At 48.1% G+C, this 14,426-nt stretch overlaps 1 protein-coding gene across 3 annotated transcripts in view; it reads left to right on the forward strand.

Annotated features, from left to right (window-relative positions):
- Positions 1-14,426, forward strand: part of PTH1R (parathyroid hormone 1 receptor) — a 187,810-nt gene that overhangs the window by 123,525 nt on the left and 49,859 nt on the right. For all 3 annotated transcript variants that reach the window (XM_073334849.2, XM_073334850.2, XM_073334851.2), the window contains 2 exons: positions 540-650; positions 2,829-2,947. In XM_073334849.2, the coding sequence (XP_073190950.1) occupies positions 540-650; positions 2,829-2,947 (230 nt within the window). The remainder of the gene's footprint in view (positions 1-539; positions 651-2,828; positions 2,948-14,426) is intronic.

Consider the following 14,426-nt stretch of genomic DNA (forward strand, 5'->3'; position numbering starts at 1 on the left):
CCTACCTAAAACCTGGGGGTGCTGCAGCACCCCGGCAAAACTCCAGTTCACAGAGCCCCCCACTCCCTCACTGCCCAGAGCCCCCCCCAACCTACCCACAGACCCACTCTCCCACCCCCTACCACCCTGTGTCACTCACCAGCCCACTGCCGGCAGGAGCTGCTCATGCAGGCTGCAAGATGCTGTCTCCCCCTCAGCCAACCCTGTCCCCTGCCAGACCAGAGCAGCAAATTTTGAATTTATTTAGCACACAGCTGGGCTGTGGGTTGAGAACTGCTGTTCTTGACCAGGCCACTTATTCTTATCTGCCAGTAGAGGGCGCTCTTTCTATTAACTACCCCACATACAGCAGGCTCCCCGAATGGCTGGTTGGGCCAAAAGCATTGATTAGTGCCCTGAACTTAATTCTAGCTGGGAGAAGGCCCTTTCCATGCCGTGTACATCTGCGAGGCAGCCGGCACACTACAGTTCTGAGGGTGCCAGGGGACTATGTCGGTGCAGGCTCAGTGACTTCTCGTGTTTTCGCTTTTCTCCCGCAGATGGTTTCTGTCTGCCCGAGTGGGACGGCATTGGCTGCTGGCCCGAAGGCGTGCCGGGCAAAGTGGTGGCCATGCCATGTCCTGAGTACATCTATGACTTCAATCACAAAGGTAATAAAGCTCCTTCCCAAATGCCACGGGAACCTTCCAGCCTGCAGCAGGGAGGGATGCAGCTGAGGACTAGACAGCCGGTCGTTGGCCTAGGGAGACTTTCCCTTCTTGACTGGTGTCCCAGGTTTATACCCTGGCCCTTAAACAGTATCCCGGGAGTCACCCGTTAGTGCCTCCGGTGCTCTCATGTTGCCATAAGGGTGAATCATAGAATATCAGGGTTGGAAGGGACCTCAGGAGGTCATCTAGTCCAACCCCCTGCTCAAAGCAGGACCAATCCCCAATTTTTTTTGCCCCAGATCCCAAAATGGCCCCCTCAAGGATTGAGCTCACAACCCTGGGTTTAGCAGGCCAATGCTCAAACCACTGAGCCGTCCCTCCCCCGATGGTCTCAACACCTCCTAGACTGGGTCTTTGGGGTCTAGCAATCCTGGTGTGAGCATCAGGGCAGACTCCCGGTCAGGGACTTTCTTCCCCTTTCAGGGATCAATGCACGTCAGTATTTGCAGATTTTCACAGCCCACTGGACTACAGCATCTGGAAGCACTTAGGTTCGCATTGAGAAGCAGAGGTGAAGGTGGAGTTCATATTGGCTGAAGCCAGAGCTCCACCAAGCCAGACTGCTGCAGAATGCGTCTTGGCTCTGTGTCCCTTTGTATCTGACTCCCGAGTGAGAGCCCCTGTGTTGAGAGAACCTGTTCTCATCACAGGCACCTGACGCCTTCAAACCCTGGTTCTCCAGCTCGGGGCTTTTTGTTCTGCTTCCATGCAGGGAAGGGGAGAAAAGCAACTGGCTCTCGGAGTTCATCTTCAGTCACTGAGGTTCCCATTGACATGGTAGGGCCTGCCACTCAAATGTGTCGATTCCAGCCCAGTCAGCCTTAGTAGCTCAAACTCTTTGCCCTGATCGTCGATGGTGCAAGGACAATTAATTCTCACCCCACCCCCAAAGGTAGTGATGCAAAGCGGATGGGTGCGGGATCCTACAGACAGAGCATGAAAGTATTACAGAAAATTCCCACTGTTGTCACCAATGGCGGCTCCACTCCGACTCCTGAGAGCAGTGACCCTGTGACATTGGTCTGGCTGCTCTGCTCTCATTCCACATTACAAAGGTGGAGCCGAGACCACAATGTGGCTATACTGTGTCTAATTTTTTTAATAAACAAAAAATCCTTGTGCCTGTTTCTCAGTTGCTCTGTACCTGAGCTGCGCGCAGGACTGGAGTTGGTGGGTAAAACCATTTTTATGCTCCCCCCATTCTGAGCTATGCAGGAGTCTGCTTGGACCCTGGTGCAAATAAAAGCAGCCTCAAGGCTGCTCTAACTTATGCATGCTTCCCAGAGCTCCCAGGAAGCAGAGACTAGCCATCGTGTAGTAGACTACATCCACAACCCTCCCACAGGCCCACTGTGGCTGAGACTGGGAGCTGGACCAGTGTAGAAACCTTATGCCAGAACTGCAGCTGTCAGGCAGGATTTTCTGCAGAACCACTTAAAGGCCCCTTTATGATACACAGAAGGGAAAGAACGATGGTCTAAGTGGATGGAGCACTGGAGTGGGGCAAAGGAGCACTGGGTTTTATTCATGGATTTGCCACAGGCACTCTGGCTGACCTTATTCTGTGCTGTATCTGAGTTCCCTCTTGGTAACAGGGGTGTGACAAAGGGAAAAAAAATCTGTTTCTGATTGGAAGGCACTAAGATCATACATAAGAAGTGATAAGGGCTAGAGACATAGAAAGATCCACTTGAACAAGCCCATTGCTTTTCAATTACTTTTTTTTTAACAACCATGCACATGTTTCCATGCTATTGGATTTTGAAAACCATTTTTCTGTCTTTCTTTTTTTACACCCCATATTTTGACCTACACTGTTTGATGGGTGCCCCTTTAAATCTGAGCATTTCTGTGTAGAACAAATGGCTGGGTTTCAAAGGTCAGCTACGGTGGGAGATCCTCTGGGCTAAGCTGATCTGAAACAACTCCCTGCTCCCCCGCGGCTCCATGACAAGCCTCAGAGAGAGCAGATAAGGACAGGCTGATTATGGGTAGCTGAGTTGTAAGGACAGGTGGGTAAATTCTGTGGTTGAAGCATTGGGAAAGATACTTCTTCTGTTCTGCAGGACTGCAATCCGCTAAGCGTCATGTTGTCTGTTTTCTCGTTCCTTTTGTTAGGCCACGCCTATCGGCGGTGTGACCTGAATGGGAGCTGGGAGCTGGTGCCAGGCAACAACCGCACCTGGGCGAATTACAGTGAATGCGCCAAGTTCCTCACCAATGAAACCAGGGAGACGGTATGCCATGCTTGTCTGGAAACTGTGAACAGGGTGGGATCTGATCAGAACTAGCCAACAGAGCCTTCTGTTCTTAAACAGGCAATACCCTGATTCTGGAAAGATTCTCAATGTTTGTAGGTCCCAATTAAACCTTTCCCATTTGTTTCAGTGTGAAATTGCTTCACATCAAGGGGGCGGGGGTGGGCTGTTCTTCAAGACAGTCAGATGTTTGTCATGCACCCCTCAAAGTGGCCTGATCCATTTTCACTGGGGTCTGCGGGGGTCGGGAGGAAGCTGGAGGGCACTATGTGAAATTTCTTAAGAAGCTAAGAGCCGATAACCACACCTGATCACATCAGCCACGCTATCAGAGGCTCGTTCACCTGCACATCCACCAATGTGATATACGCCATCATGTGCCAGCAATGCCCCTCTGCCATGTACATTGGTCAAACTGGACAGTCTCTACGTAAAAGAATAAATGGACACAAATCAGATGTCAAGAATTATAACATTCAAAAACCAGTTGGAGAACACTTCAATCTCTCTGGTCATTCGATTACAGACCTAAAAGTTGCAATTCTTCAACAAAAAAACTTCAAAAACAGACTCCAACGAGAGACTGCTGAATTGGAATTAATTTGCAAACTGGATACCATTAACTTAGGCTTGAATAGAGACTGGGAGTGGATGGGTCATTACACAAAGTAAAACTATTTCCCCATATTTATTCCCTCCCACCCCCCACCGTTCCTCAGACGTTCTTGTCAACTGCTGGAAATGGCCCACCTTGATTATCACTACAAAAGGTTTCTTCCCCCTCCCCCACCCCCCGCCGTTCTCCGCTGGTAATATCTCACCTTAAGAGATCACTCTCCTTACAGTGTGTATGGTAACACCCATTGTTTCATGTTCTCAGTGTATATAAATCTCCCCACTGTATTTTCCACTGAATGCATCCAATGAAGTGAGCTGTAGCTCACGAAAGCTTGTGCTCAAATAAATTTGTTAGTCTCTAAGGCCCCACAAGTCCTCCTTTTCTTTTTGCGAATACAGACTAACACGGCTGATACTCTGAAACGCTTCTGGGGGGGCTCGTTCCATTCTAGTGGAGACCATCACCACCTGTGGGCAGGGATCTGCCCCCCCCACGCCCCCTCAGGGGTCAGTCCTGGATACTATTCAATGTTTTCATTAATGACTTGGATAATGGAGTGGAGAGTACGCTTATAAAATTTGCAGGTGACACTAGGCTGGGACATGTTGCAGGCACTTGGGAGGACATTAGAAGTCAAAATGACCTGGACAAATTGGCGAATTGCGCTGAAATCAACAAGATGAAATTCAATAAAGACAAGTGCAAAGTATCACCCTTAGGAAGGAAAAGTCAAATGGATCACACAAAGTGGGGAGTAACTGGGTAGACGGAGGTACAGCTGGAAAGAATCTGGGGTTTATAGTGGATCATAAACGGAATATGAGCCAACAATGTGATGCAGTTGTGAAAAAGGCTGATATCATTCTGGGCTGTATTAACAGGAGTGTCGTATGTAAAACACGGGAGGTGATTGTCCCGCTCTGCTCAGGCCTGGTGCAGCCTCAGCTGCAGAACTGTGTCCAATTCCAGGCACCACACTTTAGGAAAGATGTGAACAAACAGGAGAAAGTCCAGAGGAGAGCAACAAAAATGATCAACGGTTTAGAAAACCTGACCTCTGAGGAAAGGTTAAAAAAGCGTGGCATGTTTAGTGAGAAAAGAAGACTGAAACAGGGTCTGATAACAGATTTAAATTATATTAAGGGCTGTTATAGAGAGGCTGGTGATCAGTTATTTTTCATATTCACTGAAGGTAGGACAAGAAGTGATGGCTTAATCTGCAGGAAGGAAGATTTAGGTTCGATATTAGGAAAAACTTTCTAACTCTAACGGTGGTTAAACTCTGGAACAGGCTTTCAAGGGAGGTTGTGGAATCCCCGTCACTGGAGGTTTTTTAAAACAGGTTGGACAAACCTGTCAGGGATGGTCTAGGTTTACTTGGTCCTGCCTCAGCGCGGGGGGTGGACATGATGACCTCTCGAGGTCCCTTCCTGCTCTACATTTCTGTGATTCTGTGCTTCCATGTTATACATCTCCTTGTGAGTTAGGGACTGTATCCTAGCTCTGTGAGGGAGGAGGGTTACCAGCTTTTCCCAGAAATTAAAATCAATGCGGGGTAGTTACTGCAGGTCCCGGGACAGGTAAACAACTCCAGAGAAGTACTCCACCCTGGGGGGAATTGCATAGCTTGGTTCAGACTGGGTTCAAGAGGCCTGAAGAGAGGCAGTTGATTGATCGAGAAGGGGAAGGCGGGGAGGGATGCAGAGAGAGGGCTGACATGGTCAAAGAGACAGGCTAAGAGAATGATCTTTGTAGCAGCATTCGGACTGGATCTGAACAGGGTGTTTGTCATGATCAAGGAGAAGGATGTTGCAAGGAGAAGGATGTCAGCTTCTGAGCTTTTGAGCCACAGCACTCTGCAGGTCTGGGAAAGGAGCTCCCAGAGTCACAGCAAAATGGAAGGTGGCATTAGTAGTTACCATGTGTTGTAAGGGACCATTCGAGGTAGAGTGGCCCATTTACACCTCTATCATAGGACAAAAAGCGGTGGGTAGTGGATTACAGATGCTTGTCATAAGCCATAAATCCAGTGTTTCTGTTCAGTTCAGGATTTTTAATGTCTAGCAAAGTAATGAATTTAAGCTCCTAAGCTGGGTCTTTGGAAAGTGTTGTGCAGGTTTCCTTTGAGGACGGGGACTGACAGGTCAGATATGGAGTGATGGCTTTGTGCAAGCGAAATGTTAGAGATGTTATGCAGAAGAAATCTGCAAGATGTAGGTAGCCTCCTCCCTTTTCTCTCTGAGGTGCTTGCTATCACCGGTATTAGGAGTGGCTTCTCCCCTCACCTATGCATTCAAAACTAGGCAGGAGGATGTACTATATTTTAGGGAACAATCCTGCGCTGGCACGGAAATAGACTGCATGACCTCACCAGAATAAAGAGAGAACTGGAGAATCTAATTAAGGTATGTATTGTGGGCCCACCCCCGGTTACCATAGTATCTGAACACCTCATAGTCTTTAATGCTACTCCTATGAGGTAGGCAGGTGCTGTCCTCCCTGTTTTAGAGAGGGGAAACTGAGGCACAAAGAAGTCAGTCCAAAATCACACCGCGAGACAGTAGCAGGGCAGGGAATTGAACCTGCATCTGTGAACGCCTCGGTGACTGTGCTAACCACTCGGCCAGCCTTCCCCCCGTCCCCCATTAACATTCTCTTGGGAAGAGGCCCAGGGTGTAGATGCCATGCCCTCATTCCTCGCAATAGTACAGCCACTTCCCTTTCCTCCCCACAGAGTCAGAGCTTTGAGTACACAGCTGAGAACTGCCACACTGAGAGTGGATATGGGGAAGTGGGTCATCACACCGTTTACCATCTATATGCGTGAAGTTGCTACAGCTTCCAGGCAGCGGCCTCTGCCATGTGGCAATTCCCTGGGGTGAAGCCCAGCTGTGTATTTTGTAAATTGTCTGTTACTGCATTGGCAGTGTTTAATTCCAAAGTACCAGCGAACTGTGGGAAAGGCCTCAGGCAAACTTTAGCACCCAAATGGCCCAGTTTATGCATACAACCCATTTTTTTTTTCCTATTGATTTCACATCCTGGGCCTATGGAGGTGGAATTGACCAGGGTGGAGTGTGGCTCTGCCTAATGAGGAGTTAAACAGGTCACTCTGCACGGATCAGAAGAAAGGGACCGGTCAGGATTGCCTGGCTAGCTGGGTCTATTATTTCAAAGTCTGCCTCTTGCAGAGAAACAAGGTGGGTGAGGTAATAACTTTTATTGGCCCAGCTTCTGTTGGTGGAAAGAGACCAGCCTGTGAGCTACACAGAGCTCATCTTCAGGGCTGGGAAAGGTATGCAGGTATGTTCCACACAAGGTGGAACAGATTGTTTAGCATAAGTAGGTAACATGCTCAGACCCCTCTGCAGTCAGAGGACCAAAAAAAGGAGGGCTAGCAGTTTACAGGCTGTTCTAATAAGCCATAAATCCTGTGTCTTTTTCAAGACCATGATTTTTTGCATCTAGCAAAGGCATGAATTGATGCTCCCAGGCTTATCTTCCGAAGGTGCCGTGAGGGTTTCCTTTGAGGATGAGGCCTGAGAGTGTTTCAATGGGGAGGGCTTGTTTTGTGAAAAGTGTTTGCCCACGGCTGAGGCGGAGTTTTTGTCTTGGAGCGTTTTCCCTGTGTGAGTTCCTTCGAGAGCATAATGATGGTCTGTTTTCACCTGCACAGTTGTTATTGGGGCATTCAGCCCACTGGCTGAGGCACAGCACATGTTGTGATAGGTATGTGTAGCACCCAGGGATCTTGAAAGGTCTGTTTAGGGGATATTGATCATAGTAGCAGTGGAAGTATGGCTGCAGATTTTGCGTCCGTTGTTCTGGCAGGATCTGGCGCTGCTTTGAGTTGGTGGGTTCTGGTCTGTGGGGAGCTTGCTTCTGATGATGAGGTTTGGGAGTCTGTTTGAAGGCCAGAAGAGGGGGATTGGGAAAGATTTCTTTCAGGATGTGGTCCCCGTTGAGTATGGGTTGTAACTGTTTAATGATACCCTGTATGGGTTCCAGTGTGGGGTGGTAAAGACAGTCTCTCAAGCTTACACAGAGCTCTTCTTCAGATCACTTCTCTGGGTAAGCTTGAAAGCTTGTCTCTTTCACTGATAGAAGTTGGTCCAATAGAAGCTATTACCTCATCCACATGGTCTTTCTCATATCCTGGGACCAGCATGCCTACAATAACACTGCAAACAAAATTTATTATTATTCTTTTTCTCTGCTGGCGGAGAGTGGGGATTATAAGACTGCTGTGACAGGATTCCCAGGGTGCAGCCTGGGACTGTGGGACCCCTGTGCCCCCTGAACTCTCTTTAGCCTGTCTCTCACAATGCCTTGATAGTGACCAGCAGCAAACCCCTCCAGGTGCTATTATCACTCAGCACAACCGCATGTGAAGCCGCACGCCCAGCTAGACTGCATAAATGCTCCCAGAGCGACTCATGAATTGCACAAGGAAAAGCACCAGCCAAATCCCCCCATCTCCCAGCACTGTGCCTCAGGAATATACAGTCTTGAACTGTTCAAGATGGGCAATGCAAATGTATTAATTGGTTCACCACGTCATCAATGGAAAGTGGATATACACCAGCCTTTGCAGACCTGAGCAGATTACCAAACACTTCAGGCAAATTCACTGGTAAAGATAAACAGTTAAATGTATTGACTACAAAAGATAGATTTTAAGTAATTATAAGTGATAGGCAAAAAGTCAGAGTTAGTTACCAAAAGAAAAGAGAAAAGGAGTACTTGTGGCACCTTAGAGACTAACCAATTTATTTGAGCATAAGCTTTCATAGGCTACAGCTCACTTCAAGCTTATGCTCAGATAAATAGGTTAGTCTCTAAGGTGCCACAAGTACTCCTTTTCTTTTTGCGAATACAGACTAACACGGCTGCTACTCTGAAACCTGTCAAAAGAAAAGAAAATATAAGCATGCAATCTAAACTCTCAACCCAATTAGACTGGGCAACTACTAGACTAAGCAGTTTTTCTCACCCCACTGGATATTGCAGTTCATAGTACACAGATTTCACCCTTGAAATCTGGGCCAGTCTCCTCTGCTTAAGTCTTCTCAGTATCCTTGTTGCTTGCAGCATGGTTGGGGCAGGTGAAGAGCCAAGCATGGGGACCTGTGTTCTGTTTTATACCCTGTCCCATGTGCTTGGGGAATACAGATCCAGGCATATCTGGGGGGCATTGCTGAGTCTCCAGGCAAGGTTGAGCAATTCCTCTGGTGTGGCCTCATGCAGGTGAGTCATTGAATTGTAGCTCCCTTGCTGGACAATAGCTGTTGATGCATTGTCTGACACCTCACCCGGGCGTTGGTTACTTTCCTTGCTGTTGCCTCTGGGGAGCTAATATCTGTCTGATTCCCCAATTCACAGCATGTTTTAGTGACAACCATACAACACGATTCTCATAACTTCATGTGCATTAATGATATGCATATATGGGTCAAAAAATGACTTTCAGCAGATCATAACCTTCCCCCTGATACCTCACACAGCCTCCTTTATATGCAAGATCACAATTGTATATAAATGAGGAACATGAGGGTTACAGGGTGCTCCCCCACGGTACAGAATGTCACAATGGCAATATAGCCCTCCCATCTTTCATGCCCTCCATTGAGTCTGCAGAACTGGTAACAGTAAAGCCTGCTTCGACTGGTTCTGTAAGTATAGAGGTCAGGCAGATGGATTCTGCCAAGACAGATTCGTCCCCTCTACAAAGAGAGGTTTCAGAGTAACAGCCGTGTTAGTCTGTATTCGCAAAAAGAAAAGGAGTACTTGTGGCACCTTAGAGACTAACCAATTTATTTGAGCATGAGCTTTCGTGAGCTACAGCTCACTTCATCGGATGCATACCGTGGAAACTGCAGCAGACTTTATATACACACAAACCAGCAGGACAGTGGGGTGGGAGGAGGTATTGTTTCATATTCTCTGTGTGTATATAAAGTCTGCTGCAGTTTCCACGGTATGCATCCGATGAAGTGAGCTGTAGCTCACGAAAGCTCATGCTCAAATAAATTGGTTAGTCTCTAAGGTGCCACAAGTACTCCTTTTCTTTCTACAAAGAGAGTCATGTTTTCTATTATTATTTTTTTTCCCACTGGGAGAACAGCATTTTTGTGTCGTCGGTAACAGCTGCACTTAACCAGCAATCGTCCGCTGAGGTTGTTGGGAGATTTAGAGAGAGATAGATGGACAAACATAGCCAATGGAAACCGAACACTAGAAAGTGTTGGAAAAACCTCCCTGTCTCTCTCTCTCTATAGATAGGTATTTGTTTAGGTTCTCTGTGTTCTCATTTTAGCTACCGCAGGGTAATGATATGGCTGGCCAAAGCAGCATCCAGAGGGGGGTGGAGAACGTTTGTGTCTCTTTCCCTTGCCCGGGATGATACAAATAGGATTATCTCACTTAGAGCTGTGAAGGATCTGATTTTTTTTTTTTAATTAGCAAAGTGTGCTAAAGCAATCGATGCCGGGAGGATTAACAGCTCCTAACTACCCAGCGAAGCAATTGCTTCAGCACTGTTTCCAAGGGGAATCGAAGTGCTGGTGCTGGTGAAAGGTGCTGGATTGACAGCCCTGTAAGGAGAGTGGTCACTTTGGATAAGCTATTACCAGCAGGAGAGTGAGTTTGTGTGTGTGGTTTTTGGAAAAAGGGGAGGGGGGGTGAGAAAACCTGGATTTGTGTTGGAAATGGCCCACCTTGATTATCATACACATTGTAAAGAGAGTGGTCACTTTGGATGGGCTATTACCAGCAGGAGAGTGAGTTTGTGTGTGTGGGGGCGGAGGGTGAGAAAACCTGGATTTGTGCTGGAAATGGCCCAACTTGATTATCATACACATTGTAAGGAGAGTGATCACTTTAGATAAGCTATTACCAGCAGGAGAGTGGGGTGGGAGGAGGTATTGTTTCACGGTCTCTGTGTATATAATGTCTTCTGCAGTTTCCACAGTATGCATCCGATGAAGTGAGCTGTAGCTCACGAAAGCTCATGCTCAACTAAATTGGTTAGTCTCTAAGGTGCCACAAGTACTCCTTTTCTTTTTGCGAATACAGACTAACACGGCTGTTACTCTGAAACCAGCCCTGAGACTGATGTCCTCTGTTTAGCTGCAGATCGGGAGTGGGCTGCCACCGGCTGCAGATAAAGTTTCCCCGCATGTCTCACTAATGTGCCAGGAACAGCCAATTTGGGATGAGGACAGATCTCCTGGGAGAGGGCAGATCTGTGAAGGAGCATGTAGACTCCATGCTGCTGAGGAAGGGGCCAGAGAGGCCCCATGTGCTGGGCTTGCCCCACCTCTCCGGCCCTGTCAATCCTGTATGGTAGGGAGGAAGCATTTAAAAAGGAGGAAACTGCAGTGAGCTGTGGGGAGAGCGATCACCCCAAGCAGGAAACGGCTGGAACGACTCCTGTAGCCGCTGATCTCCATCCAGGAGATCTCCAACCCTGTGGGAAGTGCAACCAACTTCCACGGTGAGCCCAAGTCAGCTACCCTGCTGGAAGGACGCCTAGAAAACGGCAGACTGCCCCAAAGTAAGAAGGTATTGCTGTCTTTCCCCCTTTGAGTTGGCTCCGCGAAGACGTTGTTTTCGGATGCATTGGAACATTTATTTTCCTTTCAATCCTCCATCGGAAGAGATGTAAGAGGGCCTGCAAAGGGTGGGGTCCCATTTGCAAGGAGTTAGAAATTGACTATAAGCCACCCCATGTAGATAACTGGGCATGGCCAGGGACTCCCGCCATCTGGTAGAAAAACCTACAGGAACTCTTTGACAGGCCCATAGGAAGAAGGGGTCCCAGGAGTTTGGCAAGTGAGAGGAGGGAGCTTCTTAAAGAGGTGTCCTAGTGGCATGATCATGGAGGTCCGAAGAGATTTCAGGGTGCCCTCCGTGGCTGTGCTGAAAGCTTCCCAGGCTCAGTGAGCTTGTGTCTCTTTATGCTAATGCTCTGTCTTTAAGAGCTGAGATAACCCTGCCCTTTGTCCAGCTGGTGGCCATAAAGGAGCCGCAGAGGAGCTAAACCAGGATGTGTGTGTCTCTCGTCACAGGCAGCCTGCTCAGAAAGACAGCCAGCCTCCAGCCCAACGGTCTGAGAGATCTCTGGCTTCCAGCCCGAGCACCCTGGCCATCCGGCTCCATTTTGTTTACTTTCCATCTGGCGTTTCAAGGAACTTGGGGAGTCAGGGTCATAGCTCAGCGGGCACTAGTCCCTCAAGGCACCCAGTGTGGTCAGAGAACCTGGGCTCGCTCTGGTGCAATTTGTTTGTTTCTTTGTTAACGGCAAGACAGACCCATCTCTGAGGTCCCGCGGCCTCATGTCAGGCTGTGCATGGCTAGCACGTCAGATGCTTTCATAGAATCATAGAATATCAGGGTTGGAAGGGACCCCAGAAGGTCATCTAGTCCAACCCCCCTTTCTCTTGGCCCCGGGTGCTGGTCTTACCTGGGGCACTCTCACTTTCACGCTGGTGCCCATCCGTAGCGCCTTGGATGTGGGCACTTTCCCTTTCACGCCAGCGTGCATTGGTAGCAACTCCAGCACTTGCGTGTTCGCCCTGGGGCACGTCAGTATCACCTTGGAGACAGGATCGCTCAGGGGGATGGCAGCAGTAGGTAGCACATGATCACTTTCAGTTTCGCCTGGGTGGAGAGCAATGGCACCTGGCACATGGTCACTTTCACATGGGGACCCGTTGACAGCAATGCAGGGATCTTCCACCCAGTAACCAAAAGCAAACGGGCCTTGTGTCCTGCCAGATTCCCTTCTCCGCTAATGCTGTTAATCCTAGGCATGGCTTGTTTAGGAAGGACAAACCCTCCCGTTTTCAGGGATGAGATTGGAGAGAAGTGTGACTTAGACCCATTGAAAGGGAAACAGTGTGGGCTGGGAACATGGGTTCAGTTCTGCCTGGAAACACCATCCCAGCCACGTGGCCCATCAGAGGGCATAACCATAACCCAGCCAATCTTGTCTTCATCCACTGCCGCTTGTTTATAACGTGGTGGCTTCTCTGCTCCCAAGGAAATCGGAGTCCCATGCCAGGCCCGATGGGAAAAGCAGAGAGCATACAAGGGTTGCTTTATCTAAACCTCATTGTTTAAAGCAAAGTTGTTTTCCAGCCCAGAGCTTTCCAGCTCCTTGGTATCATCTCAACAATGGCGTGATTTGTATGGCCTATGAAGTGGCTGAAGTAGAGGCTGTAGCTCACGAAAGCTTATGCTCAAATAAATTGGTTAGTCTCTAAGGTGCCACAAGTCCTCCTTTTCTTTTTGCGAATACAGACTAATAAGGAGCTACATAGGTGTTACAGATTTAACGGCCACACTTTATATTCCAGTGCTGGTTGTACACGGTTAATACCTGATGAACAGATGTTTTCATAAATGGTTAATCAATTCAGTCCAACAGCTCTATACATGTCATTTGGCCACTATAACACCTTCTACTGATGTGCTGATGGTCTATAACACAAGCTGCTTGTGTCTGGAACATCTGTTGATCATGGGAGAGGCAGTGTGGCCCAGTGGATAGAGAGTTGGACTCAGGAAACCTGAGTTCTATTCCCAGTTCTGTCACTGGCCTGCTGGGTGACCCTGAGCAAGTCACTTCCCTGCTCCAGGCCTCAGTTTGCTCATCTGTAAAATGGGGATAATGATACTGACCAGGTTTGCAAAGTGCTTTGAGATTTATGGAGGGAAAGTGCTGTGTAAGAGATGTGTGCGGAACTCATTGCCAGGGGATGTTGTGAAGGCCAAAAGTATAACTGAGTTCAAAAAAGAATTAGATAAGTTCACGGAGGATAGGTCCATCTATGGCTATTAGCCAAGATGGTCAGGGACAGAGCCCCATGCTTTGGGTGTCCCTAAATCTCTGACTGCCAGATGCTGGGACTGGACCACAGGGGATCACTTGATAAATTGCCTCTGAAGCATCTGACACTGGCCACCTTCAGAAGACAGGATACTGGGCTAGGTGGACCATTGGTCTAACCCAGTATGGCTGTTCTTATGTACTGTTATTATTTATTAAGCATGTATAAATGGAACCTCAATAGCCCATGTGAACAATTGAATCACTGTTATTTGTATACTAAAGTTTCTTCTGAGCATCTCAAAGTACTTAACGAGTGCTAGCAAATTATGCCTTACCCCTGTGAAGAGGGACTGTCTCCCCATTTGACGGATCAGGGGACTGACACGCAAGGGGCCAAAATGTTCAAACTTGGGCTCCTAAAACAGACACTTTGGGGGCCAGATCCCCAGCTAATGTCAGTCACTGTAGCTTCATGGAAAGCAGTGGAGTTATGCTAGTTTATACCAAACTGATGGACTGGTTCCTAAATCCCTATGTAGCAGATGGTCTGATTTGGGAGGTGCCAAGTATGCACAACTCCTATCCAAATCCATGGAGCTTGAGGGGTCTCAAGACTGGGGGGAGAGAGGCAGTTCCCGACTCCCATGGACTGTCTGTGGGAGTTGGGCAATTAGCTGCTCTTTGAAAATGGGCCCCATGGGCCAATTAAGTGTCTTTTTTTTTAATGTTAAAACAAAGGCTAGGAATGGTGACAGCATTTCACTGGCATGGGTTGGCATTTGTGGCAGTCAAATGCAGTCCTCACTAGTTTTAAGCATGTAATTAACAATGTCTGAATCAACAGCTTTAACTGAGTCTGCAGATATATGGGCCAGTAAACCCTTTTTGAGCTTGCCCTTTATAATAACCATCCCATCTTACACAACTCATTAAAGACGGTTGGAGCCATTTCCTCTTCTTGACCGATCCCTTGGAGAGCTGTCTAAGGGCGTGGCCAGGTGGAA

The sequence above is a fragment of the Lepidochelys kempii genome, chromosome 2 (genome assembly GCF_965140285.1).
Source record: "Lepidochelys kempii isolate rLepKem1 chromosome 2, rLepKem1.hap1, whole genome shotgun sequence".
Lineage (NCBI taxonomy): Eukaryota > Metazoa > Chordata > Testudines > Cheloniidae > Lepidochelys > Lepidochelys kempii.